The 14,415-nt window shown below is 48.7% G+C and overlaps 1 protein-coding gene across 3 annotated transcripts in view; it reads left to right on the top strand.

Moving 5' to 3' along the window:
• The first annotated feature begins 1 nt into the window (after position 1).
• The window catches only part of CEP104 (centrosomal protein 104), a 58,735-nt gene continuing 44,321 nt past the window's right edge, over positions 2–14,415 (top strand). For 2 of the 3 annotated variants that reach the window (XM_032609128.1, XM_032609144.1), the window contains exons 1-2: positions 14–196; positions 3,622–3,748. In XM_032609128.1, the coding sequence (XP_032465019.1) occupies positions 3,636–3,748 (113 nt within the window). In that variant the 5' untranslated portion in view covers positions 14–196; positions 3,622–3,635. Of the gene's footprint in view, positions 197–3,621; positions 3,749–14,415 lie in introns of all 3 variants that reach the window. The other variant, XM_032609136.1, reaches the window with a different exon arrangement.

The raw sequence follows: 14,415 nt of genomic DNA, 5'->3' as shown, positions 1-14,415 counted from the left end.
GGTTGTCATGAGAGCGGCGGCCGCGGCCGGGGCAACAGGCGCAGGCGGCCGGGGCTGCTCCTCGGCTGCCACCACCGCTGCGGCTTGGGGGTGCCGGCCGGCCCGGGTCGGCGGAGGAGGCGCCTCCTGAGCTCCGCCGAGGCGCGGCGCTGCCGAGGGCCGGCGGAGAGCCCGGGTCGTGCGGACGTCCTGACAGGTACACGAGCGGGCCGGGGGCGTCGGGGCCTCCGTGGGCGGCAGGGCCTCCGTGGGCGCGGCCAGCGCGCTGCGTCACCGCCCCGGGCGGCCGGCGGCGCCAGCGCTTGGTCCTCGCGTTTGGCGGCGGTGCGGGCTCAGCGACCCCGACTCGGTGCTGAGCTGGCTCTTCAGCCTCGTCTGTTTCGGGGATTCTCAGGGGCACTTTCGAGTCTTGCGGTTGCTTGACCAAAAAACCATTTCAGTGTGTAACATTTAGGTTTTCCTAAGAAGGAAACGATACAAGTCTGTCTCCTAGTCTTGTAGCAAGATGTTCAGAAGTTGGTAAAGTGTTTCGATTTAACGTAGAGATTCAGTACCCCGATGCGTAGTGAAAAGCAGACTTCGTAGGAGGAACCGCCGAGTTACCTTCTCCCCACGGTCCCAGCTCGTCCTGCGGCGCGGGGGAGAGTGATCGCTGCTGGGGAAGATGCCACCGGCGCTCGTTTTGAGGCGAGGACCGCTGTGCACCGGGGCCCCGCACTCGACAGAGCTTTGGTTCTCCCCAGAATGTTAGTGTGATTTTTATAGAGCCCAATACTAGTGTCCTTAGTGACACCCCAAGTATCTTAGGGGAGACTTGAAGGTTTATGCAAAGGGGACCCTAGGGAACAAGGCGGAAGGACGTGGCCGTAAAGGAATCCTGTTCGAATTCCCAAACCGACGTAATAGCGTTGCCTCTGCGGTTCCCAGGCACTTCTCCTGTCTGGTTCCTAAATGCCGGGACTGTGTTTTGGATTTGTTGAGGTAACGCAGTATAGTAGACACGTCCTTTATTCGGATTTAAAGGGCTCCTTTTCTAACTCTTAGGGCCATAACCGAGGGTGTTGGTCAAGACCAGGCTCTGGAACCTGACCAGCTTTAGAACAAACCCGGCCTGTGTGGCTTCATAGCCGGATGACCCTGGGCCAGGCCTCTCTGTGCCTCAGTTTCCTCGTCTCTACAGCTGGGGTGTCAGAGTTGTGATGAAGGTATAAACATGTATGCGTCTGCACACAAGAGTATGGTGTAAGGGAGTAGGTCTGTACACAGGTCAGCAAGATGATAAACAGTACTTCAGATCTCTGGAATTTCAGGATACGTGATCACACTCAGTTGAAAATATTTCATAGGTACCTACTGTTTTCAAGGTGGGATAGAAAGTAACAGGCCCTGCTCTTAAAGGTGATGGAAGGACACAGGGGTCTAACTCTGAGCTTTAGTAAGTTTGGAGGGACTTTAGAATCCGTGACAGAAAGCGGGGGTTAGAACAGCAGGTTGGGCTTGAGGAGGGTTCTTCCGGTGGGGGCAGTACCCCACGTGGGGAAACCTGGCTGTTGTTTTCTAGGGAACACAGTGGGATCCAGAAGAAGTGACATATTCAGTCACTGTTCCAAAGGTGGGACCAGTGAGACTTGGCACTGAGGGAGAGGGGACGGGGGAGGGGGAGGTATGGAGGCCAAGGGGAGAGTCAGTCCAGGCTGCGAGCGGGGCACGTGGGAGGAGCCAAGGGCTGGGCGAGGCCTGTCCGTGTCTGGCATGGGAGCTGGCACACAGGCCAGGCTGTGCAGTTGCCGTGGGTTAAATCACACTTGTCCATTTTTTGTGCCTGCGTTTTATTACTTTCTGGGTTAGTTTGGTTTTCTCTCCTGTGATATCCCGCAGTGAGCTTTGTATAAAAAATAACTGGGATCTTTAATAGCGGTTTCTGTTTCTATTTTAAATACTTTTGTTTGTATATTCCAAGAAACATTAGCGAGTGCCAGCCAAGAATTAATTTATTGACGTGGTCCTCTGCAGGTTCTCAGTAAAAGTCAAAGGAAGATCTAGATCATGTATCAAACATGTTAAAACAAACACATTCCATGTGGGATATGCTTGTGTGTCACCTCCTCCTGAAAATCTCCATTAATAGTATGTCCTACCCCAGAGAACTTTCTGGAGAAGTCTTTATCCTCCGTGTTAGTGAGGACTCTTGGTTGCATACTTCACTCACATTGGCCGACTGAAGAGCATCGACAGGCTTAGTCGCTGGAGAGTAACCGGAAGTCCATGAGTTGTTCGGGCTTTAAGTCCTGAGGCTCACAGGGTGTCTCTGCCTCTCTCAGCACTGCTTCCCCGTGTCAGCTCCACTCCCTGCCTGGATCTCCCCTCTGGTGGCCTCCAGGAGCCCGCCCCCCCTGCAGACACTATGCTATGGCCACAGCCTCCGCAGAGTCCTGGGATTGAGTGGCTTTGGTCCAGTTTGGGTCCTGTTCTCATGTCTCCATCCCTGAGCCCGTTCCTGAGGAGGGATGTGGAACTCATGGACCACCCAAGCCTGGGAAACATGCCCCCTCAGGCGGGGATCTGTGGGGGGCAGGATGGGCGTCAGCCCCACAATTCCGGGTGTGGGGAGGACAGAACCACGGAGGGAAATTGGGATTGAGGTGCTGTTTTCAAAGGAGTGGGCAAAACTGGGCGTCACTACAGCCACCCTCAAAACGATGGTAGGTAGCTATGAGCCAAGCCAGCTTTGCTAAAACATCAAGACAAGAAAATCCTTCAGCTGGTATTTGCGTATCTGCCCAGAGTCAGCCACTCCGCCAGGCTCGGGGAGAGCACCTGTGTGCTTGAGGTTCCGTCCGTGGTTCTGCTCTCCCTGCTGATCCGCATTTTCATTTAGCAATGTTGTTGATTAAACTGCCCCCTTTCCCCTTATTTTTGTATAACTCATTAGCACACTGGTTTATTAGTTCCTTAATAATTTGAAAATTTTTATATTCATATCTTAGCAAAAGACCTTGTTTTTGCCATAACAAAGTAACACGAACTGGATGACTTAAAACCACAAAAATTTACCCCGGAGGCTAGAAGTCCAAAATCAAGGTGCACTTGTGCAGGGCCACGCTTCCTCTGAAGTCTCCTTCCCGGCCCCTTCCAGCTTCTGCTGCCTCCAGACAGTACTCGGCTTTCCTTGGCTTGTAGATGCAGTGCTCCAGCTGCTCGGCCACTGTCACTTGGCTTCTCCCTGTCTGTGTGTGTGTCCCTGTCTCTTTTCTGATAAGAACACAAGTCATGTTGGAGCAGGGCCCATCCTATTCCAATATGACCTCATCTTAACTTGCTGACGTCCCCACTGTTTCCAGACGAGGTCACGTCACTGGCACCAGGAGTTAGGACTCAGCATAGCTTTGGGGGGACACAGTTCAACCCACAACGCTGGTCAAACTTTTTGGCATATACTTGGGAAAAGTCAAGAGGCATCTTAAAAATTGTGTAATAAGAGCTAGACTCTTTCAAAGTGATGGGACAGTCCTGAGTAGGTTGGGAATTACTTTGTGTATTAACAAGGCGGGAAATAGCACTTTCAGTGTTATGATGTACTGCTAAGTCCCTCACAGCGGTCTTTCCTGCCCTCACACACAGCCCCGGCGTGCAGGATGCCCCACAAGCTCGGATTTGTCGTTGTCAGCTCATCGGGACACGAAGACGGCTTCAGTGCCCGGGAACTGATGATCCATGCACCGACTGTCAGCGGGTGGAGGTCACCGAGGTGGGTCAGACGGGCGGGGTGGGGGGGGAGCCAAGGGCGGTGGGTCCTCAAGGGCGCATGGGCTCTCTCCGTCTCAACTGCTAGTCTCACTGCGACTCAGACGGCAGAACCACACGAGGGTCGGGCTGTGCTGCAGACTCACCCACCTAGTTACGCGCTGGACTTTTTTCCTTCTGTTTTTAAAGAAAATTTGTTGAACCTTTTTCCATATAACATTAACCCACATTCACTTAAGAAGCACGCAAATACGGAAGAGAGGAAGGAGAACTGCCCCTCCCCCAATTCCCTGATTGAGGGCCAGTCCCGCATTCTCTGTGCTTGGTGGTAAAGATTTTACATCTCACTGCTTTCACGTAACACAGGACTTTAGCCAAGTCTCTTTCAGACTCATCTGGAATATTTGTACACCTTTAAAAGTCTTCATTACTTGAGTGATGTAATACCAGAGAGTATTTTTCTGAAACATTTGAGTCTTTTCCTGAGAAGCCTTCATTCTTCCCCAAAGGTGGGGCAGAGTTAGTTGTTGAGCTGCCCCAGGGCCTGATCTGGCTTCCCCGACTTAGTGTCGGCCACCTGAGGCCATTCACCTCCTGCTCCCCTCACCTCCTCAGGGAATCTCACTCCTCATGACTTGTTTTCCAAGAGTGAGTAGAAGGCTTACTATTTGCTCCTATTCATGAACATGTAAATCTGTATGACGTTTACATTCAGTCATATACTGTGACTTACATTTATTCAGATGACATATTGCTAAAAAGTTGAATGTAAATCCCATTTAAAATTCAAATATATTTTCCTTTTGGCGTTTCTGAGGGAACCCGACAAACAAGACTCCACTCTCAGTGAACTGAGAAATGAAACAAAAGAGTAGAGCAGATGGGGACAAATAGCCTCTTTAATGCTGATGAAGCTGATATTGAACAAGGGCTTTATCTGGGCGCAAGTAGCATCCCAGGACTGGGCCAGCCGGGGCAGCCTCACCAGGCCCAAGGGGGCTGGAGGAACACCTCCATCAGGCAGCCTCAGTCACATCCACGCTCCCCCCAGACTCACGAATCAGTCCAGTCCTGCTTCTCCCCAAGCCCAGGGGCCCGGAGTGAGCTGTGGCCATGGTTTTATGTGAATACACTTGCATTCCCCCCACACACACACCTGCATTTCCCTTCAGCAGAGGTCCTTCCTACTAAATGCACTTATTCAGCATTTATGCACGAGTTAAAGGTACTTAAATACACAGACAGGGCTGCTTTTTTGTAATATTTATAAAAGTAATACTGATATGGTTCTTTCACATCTTGACATGGTATTTCTTCTAAGGCATGACCTATACTTGTTTTAGTAGTAAACTTTCAGACTGCTTCAAAGGAAAGGGTATATGTGCCTTGATCTCCATTCAGCCTCATGCTGGGTTTGGCTCGGGGGTCTCCTGACTTCAACAGTGTTCTCTGAGGTCAAGCACATCATAGGAAGGCAAAGGAAAGTAACCTCAAGCCAAGTCTCCCAGAGAGAGGACAGGGTGCTCTGTTAGCCCAGGTCACAGAGTGATTGCTCAGGCACTGATAGATATAGCTCCAGTGGGAGGTGGTCCTGGGGGTCTTTACAAGGGTGCAAGGGAAGTTTTTCCAGTGCCTTCTATGACCTAGGAATTCATAGAGCCTGAAATCTTCAGGGCATGAGCCACACTTCTCCAAGAGAACACAAAGTTTACACCAATGATCAGAGCCTCTGGGCATGAATTTTTTATTGTCAAATAATATTCATTTGGAAAGAAATCTAGGGAATTCCCTGGTGGCCTAGTGGTTAGCACTCAGTGCTCTCTGCTCCGGGCCCGAGTTCGATCTCTGGTCGGGGAACTAAGATCTTGCAAAACGCACAGCATGGCCAAAAGAAGAAAGAAATTTAGAGCTGTCAGTTTATCTTGAAGAGCTACATGCCTTTTTAGGTAATAATCAACTTTAAAAATAAAATAGCCAGTTCTTTTACCTACAAAATGTGTTTATTCCAGAATGGCAGAGGAATTGCAATTCGGGACATGCAAGCTATGGTGAAACCATAGGCAAGTCTGGGGAACAAAGGAGAGAGAGAAACCTTACTTGACCTTGCTTTATAGAGAAAAGGAGGACGTTGGGAGGGGCTGCTTTGAGCGAAAGTCCATTGGAGGAAAGCAAGGGTTCAGGGTGGTGACAGTGTCTCATTGGCTGGGCTGTTGCTGACCGAGTAGAAAATCTTCCTTCTCCTGCTGGGGCAGTAATGTCAGCTTCTTCTTGCCCAGGAATGAAGGAAGATACGTGCCTGAGTGCTCCCCCTTCAGGGCTCCCCTTCTCCATTTTAATTGAGGTTTCCTTTTATTAATTGTCGTATTTCCCCCTTTTGAACAAGAACTTTCTCCAGAAGTATCACTGATCAAGAGTCAGGTTGTCCGCATTTAGTGGTTTTTGTCCTTCAGTGTCAGGACGGACCTTTCCTATTTGTCACATCCAAAGTCGGAGGGAAATTACATAGCAGTAGGAAACCGTTTAAGGCCATGTTTGGGTAACAGGGAAGGTTAGAAGGGAAGACTCTCGAGCGCTCCTGTCTAAAGTGTACATCTTGTCAAGGTCACGCACGTTGGAGATCTCAAAGCATTGAGCCAACATCACTCTTTTGCGCACATCATTTCTGCAAAGGTTTAACACGTAACAGGTACAAGGGTTAAAGATGATTACGCAAAGCAAAGTTCAAAGTAACGTGACAGTTCCAAACTTTATGATAGTTCTGACCCATGACCCTAGGCCTGAAGGTAGCCAGCTGAACAGATCCAAGGACCGTGGAATGTCAGGCGAAAATCCTTTGCAGCCAGTGCACTTGCTCCCTGGTTTTGTGTAATTGGATTTCTGCTTCTCCCGAGACATTTATCCATGTGCAACAGATGGTATTTGCTATTGTTCCAGCACCTCCTTGCTCAGCAAATAGGTAATTGGGGGCTATGCACTTATCTGAAACTAGTTTAGCTAATAAGTTCAGTGAACGATGTTGGGCTGCTGCTCCTTCGGCTGTGGCACTGGCCAGCTCTTCTGATGTTAGGAAGAGATTTCTAATCATGTGTTCATTGGCACCTACTCTGATGCGGGGAGAAAGGTGGCTTTCCCTGCAGAGGCAAACCTGGGGTCATACACGCCTGCTGGAAGTTCCCACGTAAGGCAGCTAAGGAGGTTTAACACAATAGGCCAATGGGAGGTTTCTGATCTGTTATGAAGAGAAAGTAGAACAGTGGATACAGCAAAAGCACACTGTTCTTTTACCCCCCAGCTGTCAAGATGATGAGCTGCCCAAGCTGGGGCCATTGCCAAGGCTTCCACACATAGAAGAGTAACCGGGAGGAGCACGCAGGACCCCTCATCAGTAGTAGCATTTATGGACTCATTTGTCGGTATCAAGGACTTGGCGTCCTTCAACCAAGACTCACGTATGATGTTATCACATACTAAAAGTCTTCCTAAATATATGGGCGTGACAGCCAGCTTACAAACGGTCTGACTCAAACTGACTGCTCCAGTGTCTTCTGTATGTATATTCAGGAGAGCTTAAATTAAGCCAGGGAACAAGGGCATGCGGATTTAGTAGTCTCACCTTATACAAGGGACCTGCGGAACAGTTTAGGTACAGAGTGGCATTTGGGATTCCAGAGAAGTTACTTATAGTGTGAGTAGGGGTCACTGCTGTCATGGACAGATCAAGGTTTCTGGTGACAAATCCAACAATCAGAGAGGTTTCCCTCTTTTGCAGTAGATCAGGAAATGTGCATAAAAGCAATGTCTGTCCAAGGTAGAGAGGGAGAAAATAAGGTAAGAAGCAATAGTGAGAAAAGGGTATATGGGCCTGGTCCATCCTGGGAAAGCTGTCTCATCAGATGCTTCAATTCCTGGAAATCTTTACTTTCAAGTTGCCAGTTGGTGTGCAGGTCCACTCAGGGCTTGGTGTTTTCTTTAGAGGTGACATGAATCCAGGAGTCCATTCCTTGGAGCTTAGCAGCACAAGGGTTGGTTATCAGTACCTGATGGGGCCTTTGCAGTGAGGTCGAAGGGAATCCTCCTTGCGGTGTCCCTTCCAGTAGGTGAAATCTCCGGGTTGCATGGTGTGGTACTTAAGGTCTTCATCTCCTGGGAGCATGCTATGAAGACCTCACTAAAGTGTGATTACTTTCAATGGAAACAGTAAGGCCCTTACAATATTGAAGTATATCTCCGTTTATCGGCTGTGGATCAAAGGAGGCGGGAACCAGGTGCATTGGGCTTCCTGTGACTGTCTCAGAGGGTGAGGGTTTGTGAGTTCCCAAACGGGTGGATCTGAGATTTAGAAGGGCCAACAGTGATGCTTTTGGCCAAGGTATTTGGAGGGTCTCTACAAATTTTGCCAGTTGGGTCTTAATGATGTCATTAATGCGTTAGACTAGCCCTGAGGATTGAGGATGGTAAGACAGTGAAAGTGTAAAACCAGCCACAGACCTGTCAAAGTGTTCAACCGCTGAAGTTCGGGGGGGGGGGGGGGGGGCGGGGGTTCCCCAGGTAGAGATGATCTTTTCTAACAGGATCTTAGCCACAGAAGAGGCAGTAGCCTGTCTGCAAGGGAAAGCTTCAGTGCAGTGAGAAAACATGCAACTCATGACTAAGACATATTTATATCCCTGAGATGGGAGCAGCTGAATAAAATTCCTCTGCCAGGTCTTGAGTGGCCCATTAGCAATTTACTGCAGTGCAGACAGGTTTTCCTGGGTTGTGTTTTGGACAGGTGGGACAAGCACAGTGGGCGCTGCTCACAGCTTTCTTTGTGTTTCTTCACCAATATTGGTTCATGAACTCTGTCATTTTGCCAGTAGACCAGTGTCTTAAGGCATGTGCAGTGGTCAGTAGTGGGAACTTTAGAATTTCTGGTAGGACCAGATTGTTGTTTGGCCCAAACCAAGAGTTCTGTCTTTTTATCAAGCCAACAGTTATTCAATTTCCAATATTGTTTTTCGTTTTCTGGGGCCAGTTGTTGGGCATTTCTAGTCTGTTTCCAAATTATCATCTGGGGGATGTGGGGATAGCCCTTTGGAGCATGACAGAGGGTTAGCCATTGGTTCCTTTGAGAGCAGCATTTTCCGGCAGAAATGTCAGCAAGGTGGTTTCCTTTAGCTTACAGGGACTCGAGTCTGGAATGCCCAGGGACCTTGCTAGTAACCAGAGCAGCTGGCAAAAATATGGCATCTAATAAATGTTAGACATGAGAGCCATTTTAAATTTTATTCCCATCAGAGGTAAGTAAACCTTGCTGTTTTGATAACGTCCCAAAGTCATGGGCTACCCCAAAGGCGTACCGGCTGTGGGTATAAATGTTGGTGGTCTTGCCCTTGGCTAAAGTACAAGCCCTAGTGAGAGCATGTAATTCCCCCTTTTGGGCTGAAGTAGCCAAAGGTATACTGCCTTGATGACTTCAAGAGGAGTTGCGACAGCAACCCCACACGGTGTTTACCTTTTGCATCTTTTAGATAGGAACTATTAGTAAATCATGAAAAATCTACATTGGTTAGAGGAATTTCCTGTGAACTATTGCAGGGAGTCAAAAGGTGATCTGTCAGTGTTAAGCAGTCTGGAAGAGTTTTGTCAGAGCAGCGGGGAGAGGAACAGTAGGGTTGACGTTATTCCACCAAGAAAGAGTTCTGTGAGGAGCGGTTAGCAAGAGGGTCTCACAGGAGTGTGGCGCAAATTCAGGAGAGCTTCTACTGCATGGGGTACAAAGACGGTTAGAGGGAATCCCATGATTATTTTTTTGGTGGCCTTAACCAAAAGGGCAGTGGCAGGAGTGGCTCTGAGACCAGGGGGCTGTCCCCATGGCACAGGGTCCAGCTGTCGACTATACTAACCAATGGGTCGATGATGGTCCCTGTGTTTGGGATGATACTCCAAAGGCGTTCCCCTCCTTCTCACGTACAAAGGGAACGAGAGGAAGCTGACAATTAGGATGTCTAAGGGCAGGGGCCCTTATTAAGCTTTTCTTTAAGGCTCCAAAGGTTATGTCATCCTGATCGCCCCAAATAATAGAGTCCGGTTTGTTGTTTTTTATAAAACATGCAGGGGCTGGGCCATAAGAGAGAAATTTGGAATCTAGTTTTGACAGTAGCCAGCTAGCCCAAAACACCTCATAATTGGGCTGAGTTTTAGATTTGGGGAAGTTGAGGGTACCATGAAGCCTGCCTGTATCTAAAGGTAGCCTCATTCTAAGATCAGGTACCCTAAATATTGAACCTGAGTTTGAGCAAACTGCAGTTTTTCCTTGGAGACTTTATGTCCCTTTAAGGCTAAAAGGTTTTAACAGGTGAATGCTGTCCTCCTGTGAAGTTTTAGAGGAGAGCAGAGAAGCAAACCATCCATATATTGTAATAAAGTAGAGCCTGCAGAAAACGGTATTGTCCAGATCAGCCTTTAAGGTTTGAAAAGTAAGAAGGACTTTCAGGGACTTCCCTGGCGGTCCAGAGGTTAAGACTCCTCCATGCTTCCACTGTAGGGGGCGCGGTTCAATTCCTGGTCAGGGAACTGAGATCCCACGGGCTGCGCAGCACGGCCAAAAGAATTTATTTTTAATAAATTTAAATAAAAAGAAGAAGAAGGACTTTCAGTAAAAGCCTTAAGCATTTCTGTCCAGGTCTACTGTTCTCTCCCAAGTGAAAGCAAAAATATACAGAGTAGCTTTATCAACAGGAATGCTAGAGAACGCAGCGCATAGATCAATTACAGTGAGATCCTGCTTTTAGTAGAAATGGATGCTAGTCGCATATGGGGCTGGGGGAAGACAGGGTGCCAGGGGTAACAGTGTCACTTATTCCGGTTTCCGGACAAACCTCCATCCTCAGCCGCTGGGTTTTCTCCCGGGCAAAGCGGGGTGTTACAGGGACTCGTACAAGGGATAATGAGGCTGCGGCTTTGAAATCTTCTGTTACGGGCTTGATGCCTTGAAGGACCTCTTTATTTAATTATAAGGTACTGATGAATTCTGGGGAGAAGTTTTGAGGGATATGTTTGACTCTTAGTAGGAGGAGCACTGAATTCTGTGTATTTCAGTTGGAGGTTTTGCCCACAGGGAAAGTGGCAGCTGATCCACTGGTGACAAGTGACTAGTGAGTATCCTGGAAATCACCTCTGATGCATCTGAGACAGAGCAAGTAAAAGATATCGAAGGTCATTCAGTTCCCTGCTTGGCTATTTTGATGGCTACTGTCAAATTCTAGAACTATTTCCCCCTTTCAGGAGAAGGAAATTCCAGCATGGTATTTTCCTCAGAAGTCTCTGCCCAGTGATCGAATAAGGATGAAGGAGCCTAAGGAGAAAACAGTGTGTGTCTCTCAGAGGGCCTAAACAAAAGGCAACGGGTTCTGAGACAGGGATCTTTGGGGGTTCGTTAGAAACCCCCACTGTTTGAACTGTTTAGCACTCCGAGGCAGGGCTGCTTTACAGCAGTGGGGTTGAGCACCAGGAGCGTAGCTGTGGTGTCAGTAAGGACACAGAGATTCATCCCTGTCCAGAGTGTTGTTTCTCCGAGCCGATTAAAAGGGAGGGTTGGCAGAGCCCCCTGTGGTTCCTCAGAGCCTGGCCGTTGGGGTTAAGAGGACGCTGGAAAGGTTGCTTAGAGGCCTGAAGGTGCCTGCAGTGCTTAGGCTTTAATTATCTTTTTTTCCCAATGTCCTGGCTTTTTGCAGTAATAGCAGAGACCAAGAGGTTTTGTTTGGCGGGGAGGGTGGGGCCTCCATTTGTTGAATTGTCTAGCGTGCAAACGCGCTGATTTACCAAATTAACCAAACCTGGAGTGGACAGGGTTTCCCATTCCATCCTGGTCCTTTTTTTTTTTTTTTTGGCTGCGTTGGGTCTTCACTGCTGTGCACAGGCTTTCTCTAGTTGCGATGGGCAGGGGCTACTCTTCCTTGTGGTGCATGGGCTTCTCATCGGGGTGGCTTCTCTTGTTGCGGAGCACGGGCTCTAGGCACGCAGGCTTCAGTAGTTGTGGCTCGCAGGCTTTAGAGCGCAGGCTCAGTAGTTGTGGTGCACGGGCTTAGTTGCTCCGCGGCATGTGGGATCTTCCTGGACCAGGGCTCGAACCCATGTCTCCTGCATTGGCAGGTGGATTCTTAACCACTGCGCCACCAGGGAAGTCCCCATCCTGGTCCTTTTAACTGAAAGAGAATCCCCATTCAGCCCGTTAATGAACACAGAGTTAAAGGCAACCCAAGCAGATTCAACATCCAAAAGAAGACCAGAGTTTTCTCTAAAGACAGTCTGAAGACAACTACAATGGCCGTGAACAGGTTTTGCAGGCAAAGCCTGAATTTTGTTCCAGTCATCATGCTTAGGAAGACCTTTTGAAACTCTTAGTGAAAATTTCTAGCAAGTTCTTGGATTTCCTGCTAACAGTCAGGGTTTGTTTTTCCAAATCCCTTTCAGGATTTTCCCATCAGGCAAGTTTCATCCAATGTTGGGCCTGAGCTTCACCAGCAAGCATGTGGACTAATTGATATAAATCTGAGAAGCCAGGTTGATAAGTTTATAAGTGGATAAGTTCTTCAGCAAATCCATGGGGGTCCTCAGTTACTTTGGGAAATCTTTGACTATAGCTAGAAGTTCAGCTTTAGTCCAGGCAACATAAGTAACTAGGGATTTAGCATCTAGACCCCTAGAAGGCTTAGCTTTAAAAGGGCAGGACTTAATAAGTTCAGGGGAGGGGGAAACAGGGAGAGGTTTGGAGAAAAAGGGGAGTTCGGCAAGAGGGTTAGGAGCGGGTGGAGGGCCCAGAGGAGGTGAGGATGGGCAGAAGGGGAGGGAAGGTGGCTCAGGGGCACAAGGGGCGGGGGCGGGGGAGAGGCCTCAGAGCCGTTTTGTCTTCTTTCAGTTTGTTCTCCTCTGTTAGTCTAGAAATGGTGTTTTGTAAAGAGGCAGTTTTATTAGAGTCCTGGATGTGTTTGGAAGCTCCAAGGTACCGATTAAAATAAGCATCCCATTCAGTCTGTTTAGTTTTAGAGCCGTCGCTTTCTAATTTGGTTCTGAGAGAAACAAGTTTGGAGAGGTTGAAAGTTCCCCATAATGGCCCTTGGTATTCTGAAGTATTTGAGGTTAAGTCAGTCTATTTAGTTTAAAATGTGCATGAGGAAGGACCATAGTTTTTAAACATAAAACCAGCCAGGGTCCCCGAAGGAGGGTGCCCTTAGAGCATTTAGGTGACTGGGGTCCCATTTCTTAGAGCTTGTCTCAAGAGCAAAAGAAAAATCCCTAAACAGCCTGATTCCAGTGGAATTTTACCAAAATTCTAGCACACTTCCAACAGGGGGAACAAATGAGTGAGTACTCACCTGAGGGACAAAGCCTTCCCAAAAAGAAAACAAGCAGATCCCAATAAAGTCAGAGCACTCAACCAAAAGGAGGGAGCTGACCCGGAAAGAGGAGGCTTCCTGGCCCGGAAGGAGGAGGGCTCTCGCTGCCAGGAGGGGAGGGGAGGGGAGGGGAGGGGAGCAGGGCACGGGGCACGGGCGGCTGTCACATGTGGGTCCAGACTCTGTCTCCTCCAGAACCCATTTCTGCACACCATGCGATGTCAACCTTAAAAATAAAATAGCCAGTTGTTTTTGCCAGCAAAATGAGCTTATTCCACAATGGCAGAGGAATTGCAGTTCGGGACATGCAAACTGGTGAAAGCATAGGTGAGTCTGAGGACAAAGGAGAGGGAGAAACCTTATTTTACAGAGAAAAGGGGCACTTGGGAGGGGCTGCTTTGAACCTAAGTCCATTGGAGGAAAGCGAGGGTTTGGGGTGGTCACAGCATCTCATTGGCTGGGCTGTTACTGGACCAGGAGAAAGTGTCCCTTCTGCTGCTGGGGCAGCCAAGTCTGCTGCTCCCTGCCCGGATGAAGGAAGTCCATGCCTGAGACCCTCCCTGCGGGGCCTCTGGCTCCATTTTAGATGAGTTTCTCTTCACTGATTTGCACAGTGTATTGTCCCTTCTTTTCATCAGTTTGAGGGGTATTTTTGATTCATCTATAAACTCTCAATAAGCTACCTTTGAATAGCTAAATCCTAGTTCCCTGACCAGGGATCGAACCCAGGCCCTCAGCAGTGAAAGCGCTGAGTCTTAACCACTGGACCGCCAGGGAAGTCCCATAGCCCTTTTTTTGAAGGGCTTTAAAATATGCAGCTTCAAACTTTTGTCAGTCATCTTAGTTTTCCTTAAACAGTTTTGGAGGTTTTGTTTTTTTTTTTTTTTTTTTTTTTTTTTTTGGTGGTACGCAGGCCTCTCACTGTTGTGGCCTCTCCCGTTGCGGAGCACAGGCTCCGGATGCGCAGGCTCAGTGGCCATGGCTCACGGGCCCAGCCGCTCCGTGGCATGTGGGATCTTCCCAGACCGGGGCACGAACCCGCGTCCCCTGCATTGGCAGGCGGACTCTCAACCACTGTGCCACCAGGGAAGCCCCTGTTTTTTTTTATAAAGGATTTTTTCCCACATGAGATTACTGTGTCCTTATGTCTAGAATGATCTCACTGCCAATTATAATGTCTATACCCTCCATTTAAAAAAAGTAAATATCTTAAATGTCTAAAGCAGTGCTTGACTGAAGGGTATTCAAGTCTCGAATTGCTAAGTTCCCAGTTTCCTGGCTGCCCTCCTGCCCC

Source organism: Phocoena sinus, chromosome 1 (genome assembly GCF_008692025.1).
Source record: "Phocoena sinus isolate mPhoSin1 chromosome 1, mPhoSin1.pri, whole genome shotgun sequence".
In the NCBI taxonomy this organism is placed as follows: domain Eukaryota; kingdom Metazoa; phylum Chordata; class Mammalia; order Artiodactyla; family Phocoenidae; genus Phocoena; species Phocoena sinus.
The sequence above is the reverse complement of the archived record's forward strand: the minus strand, read 5'-3'. Positions and strand labels throughout refer to the sequence as shown.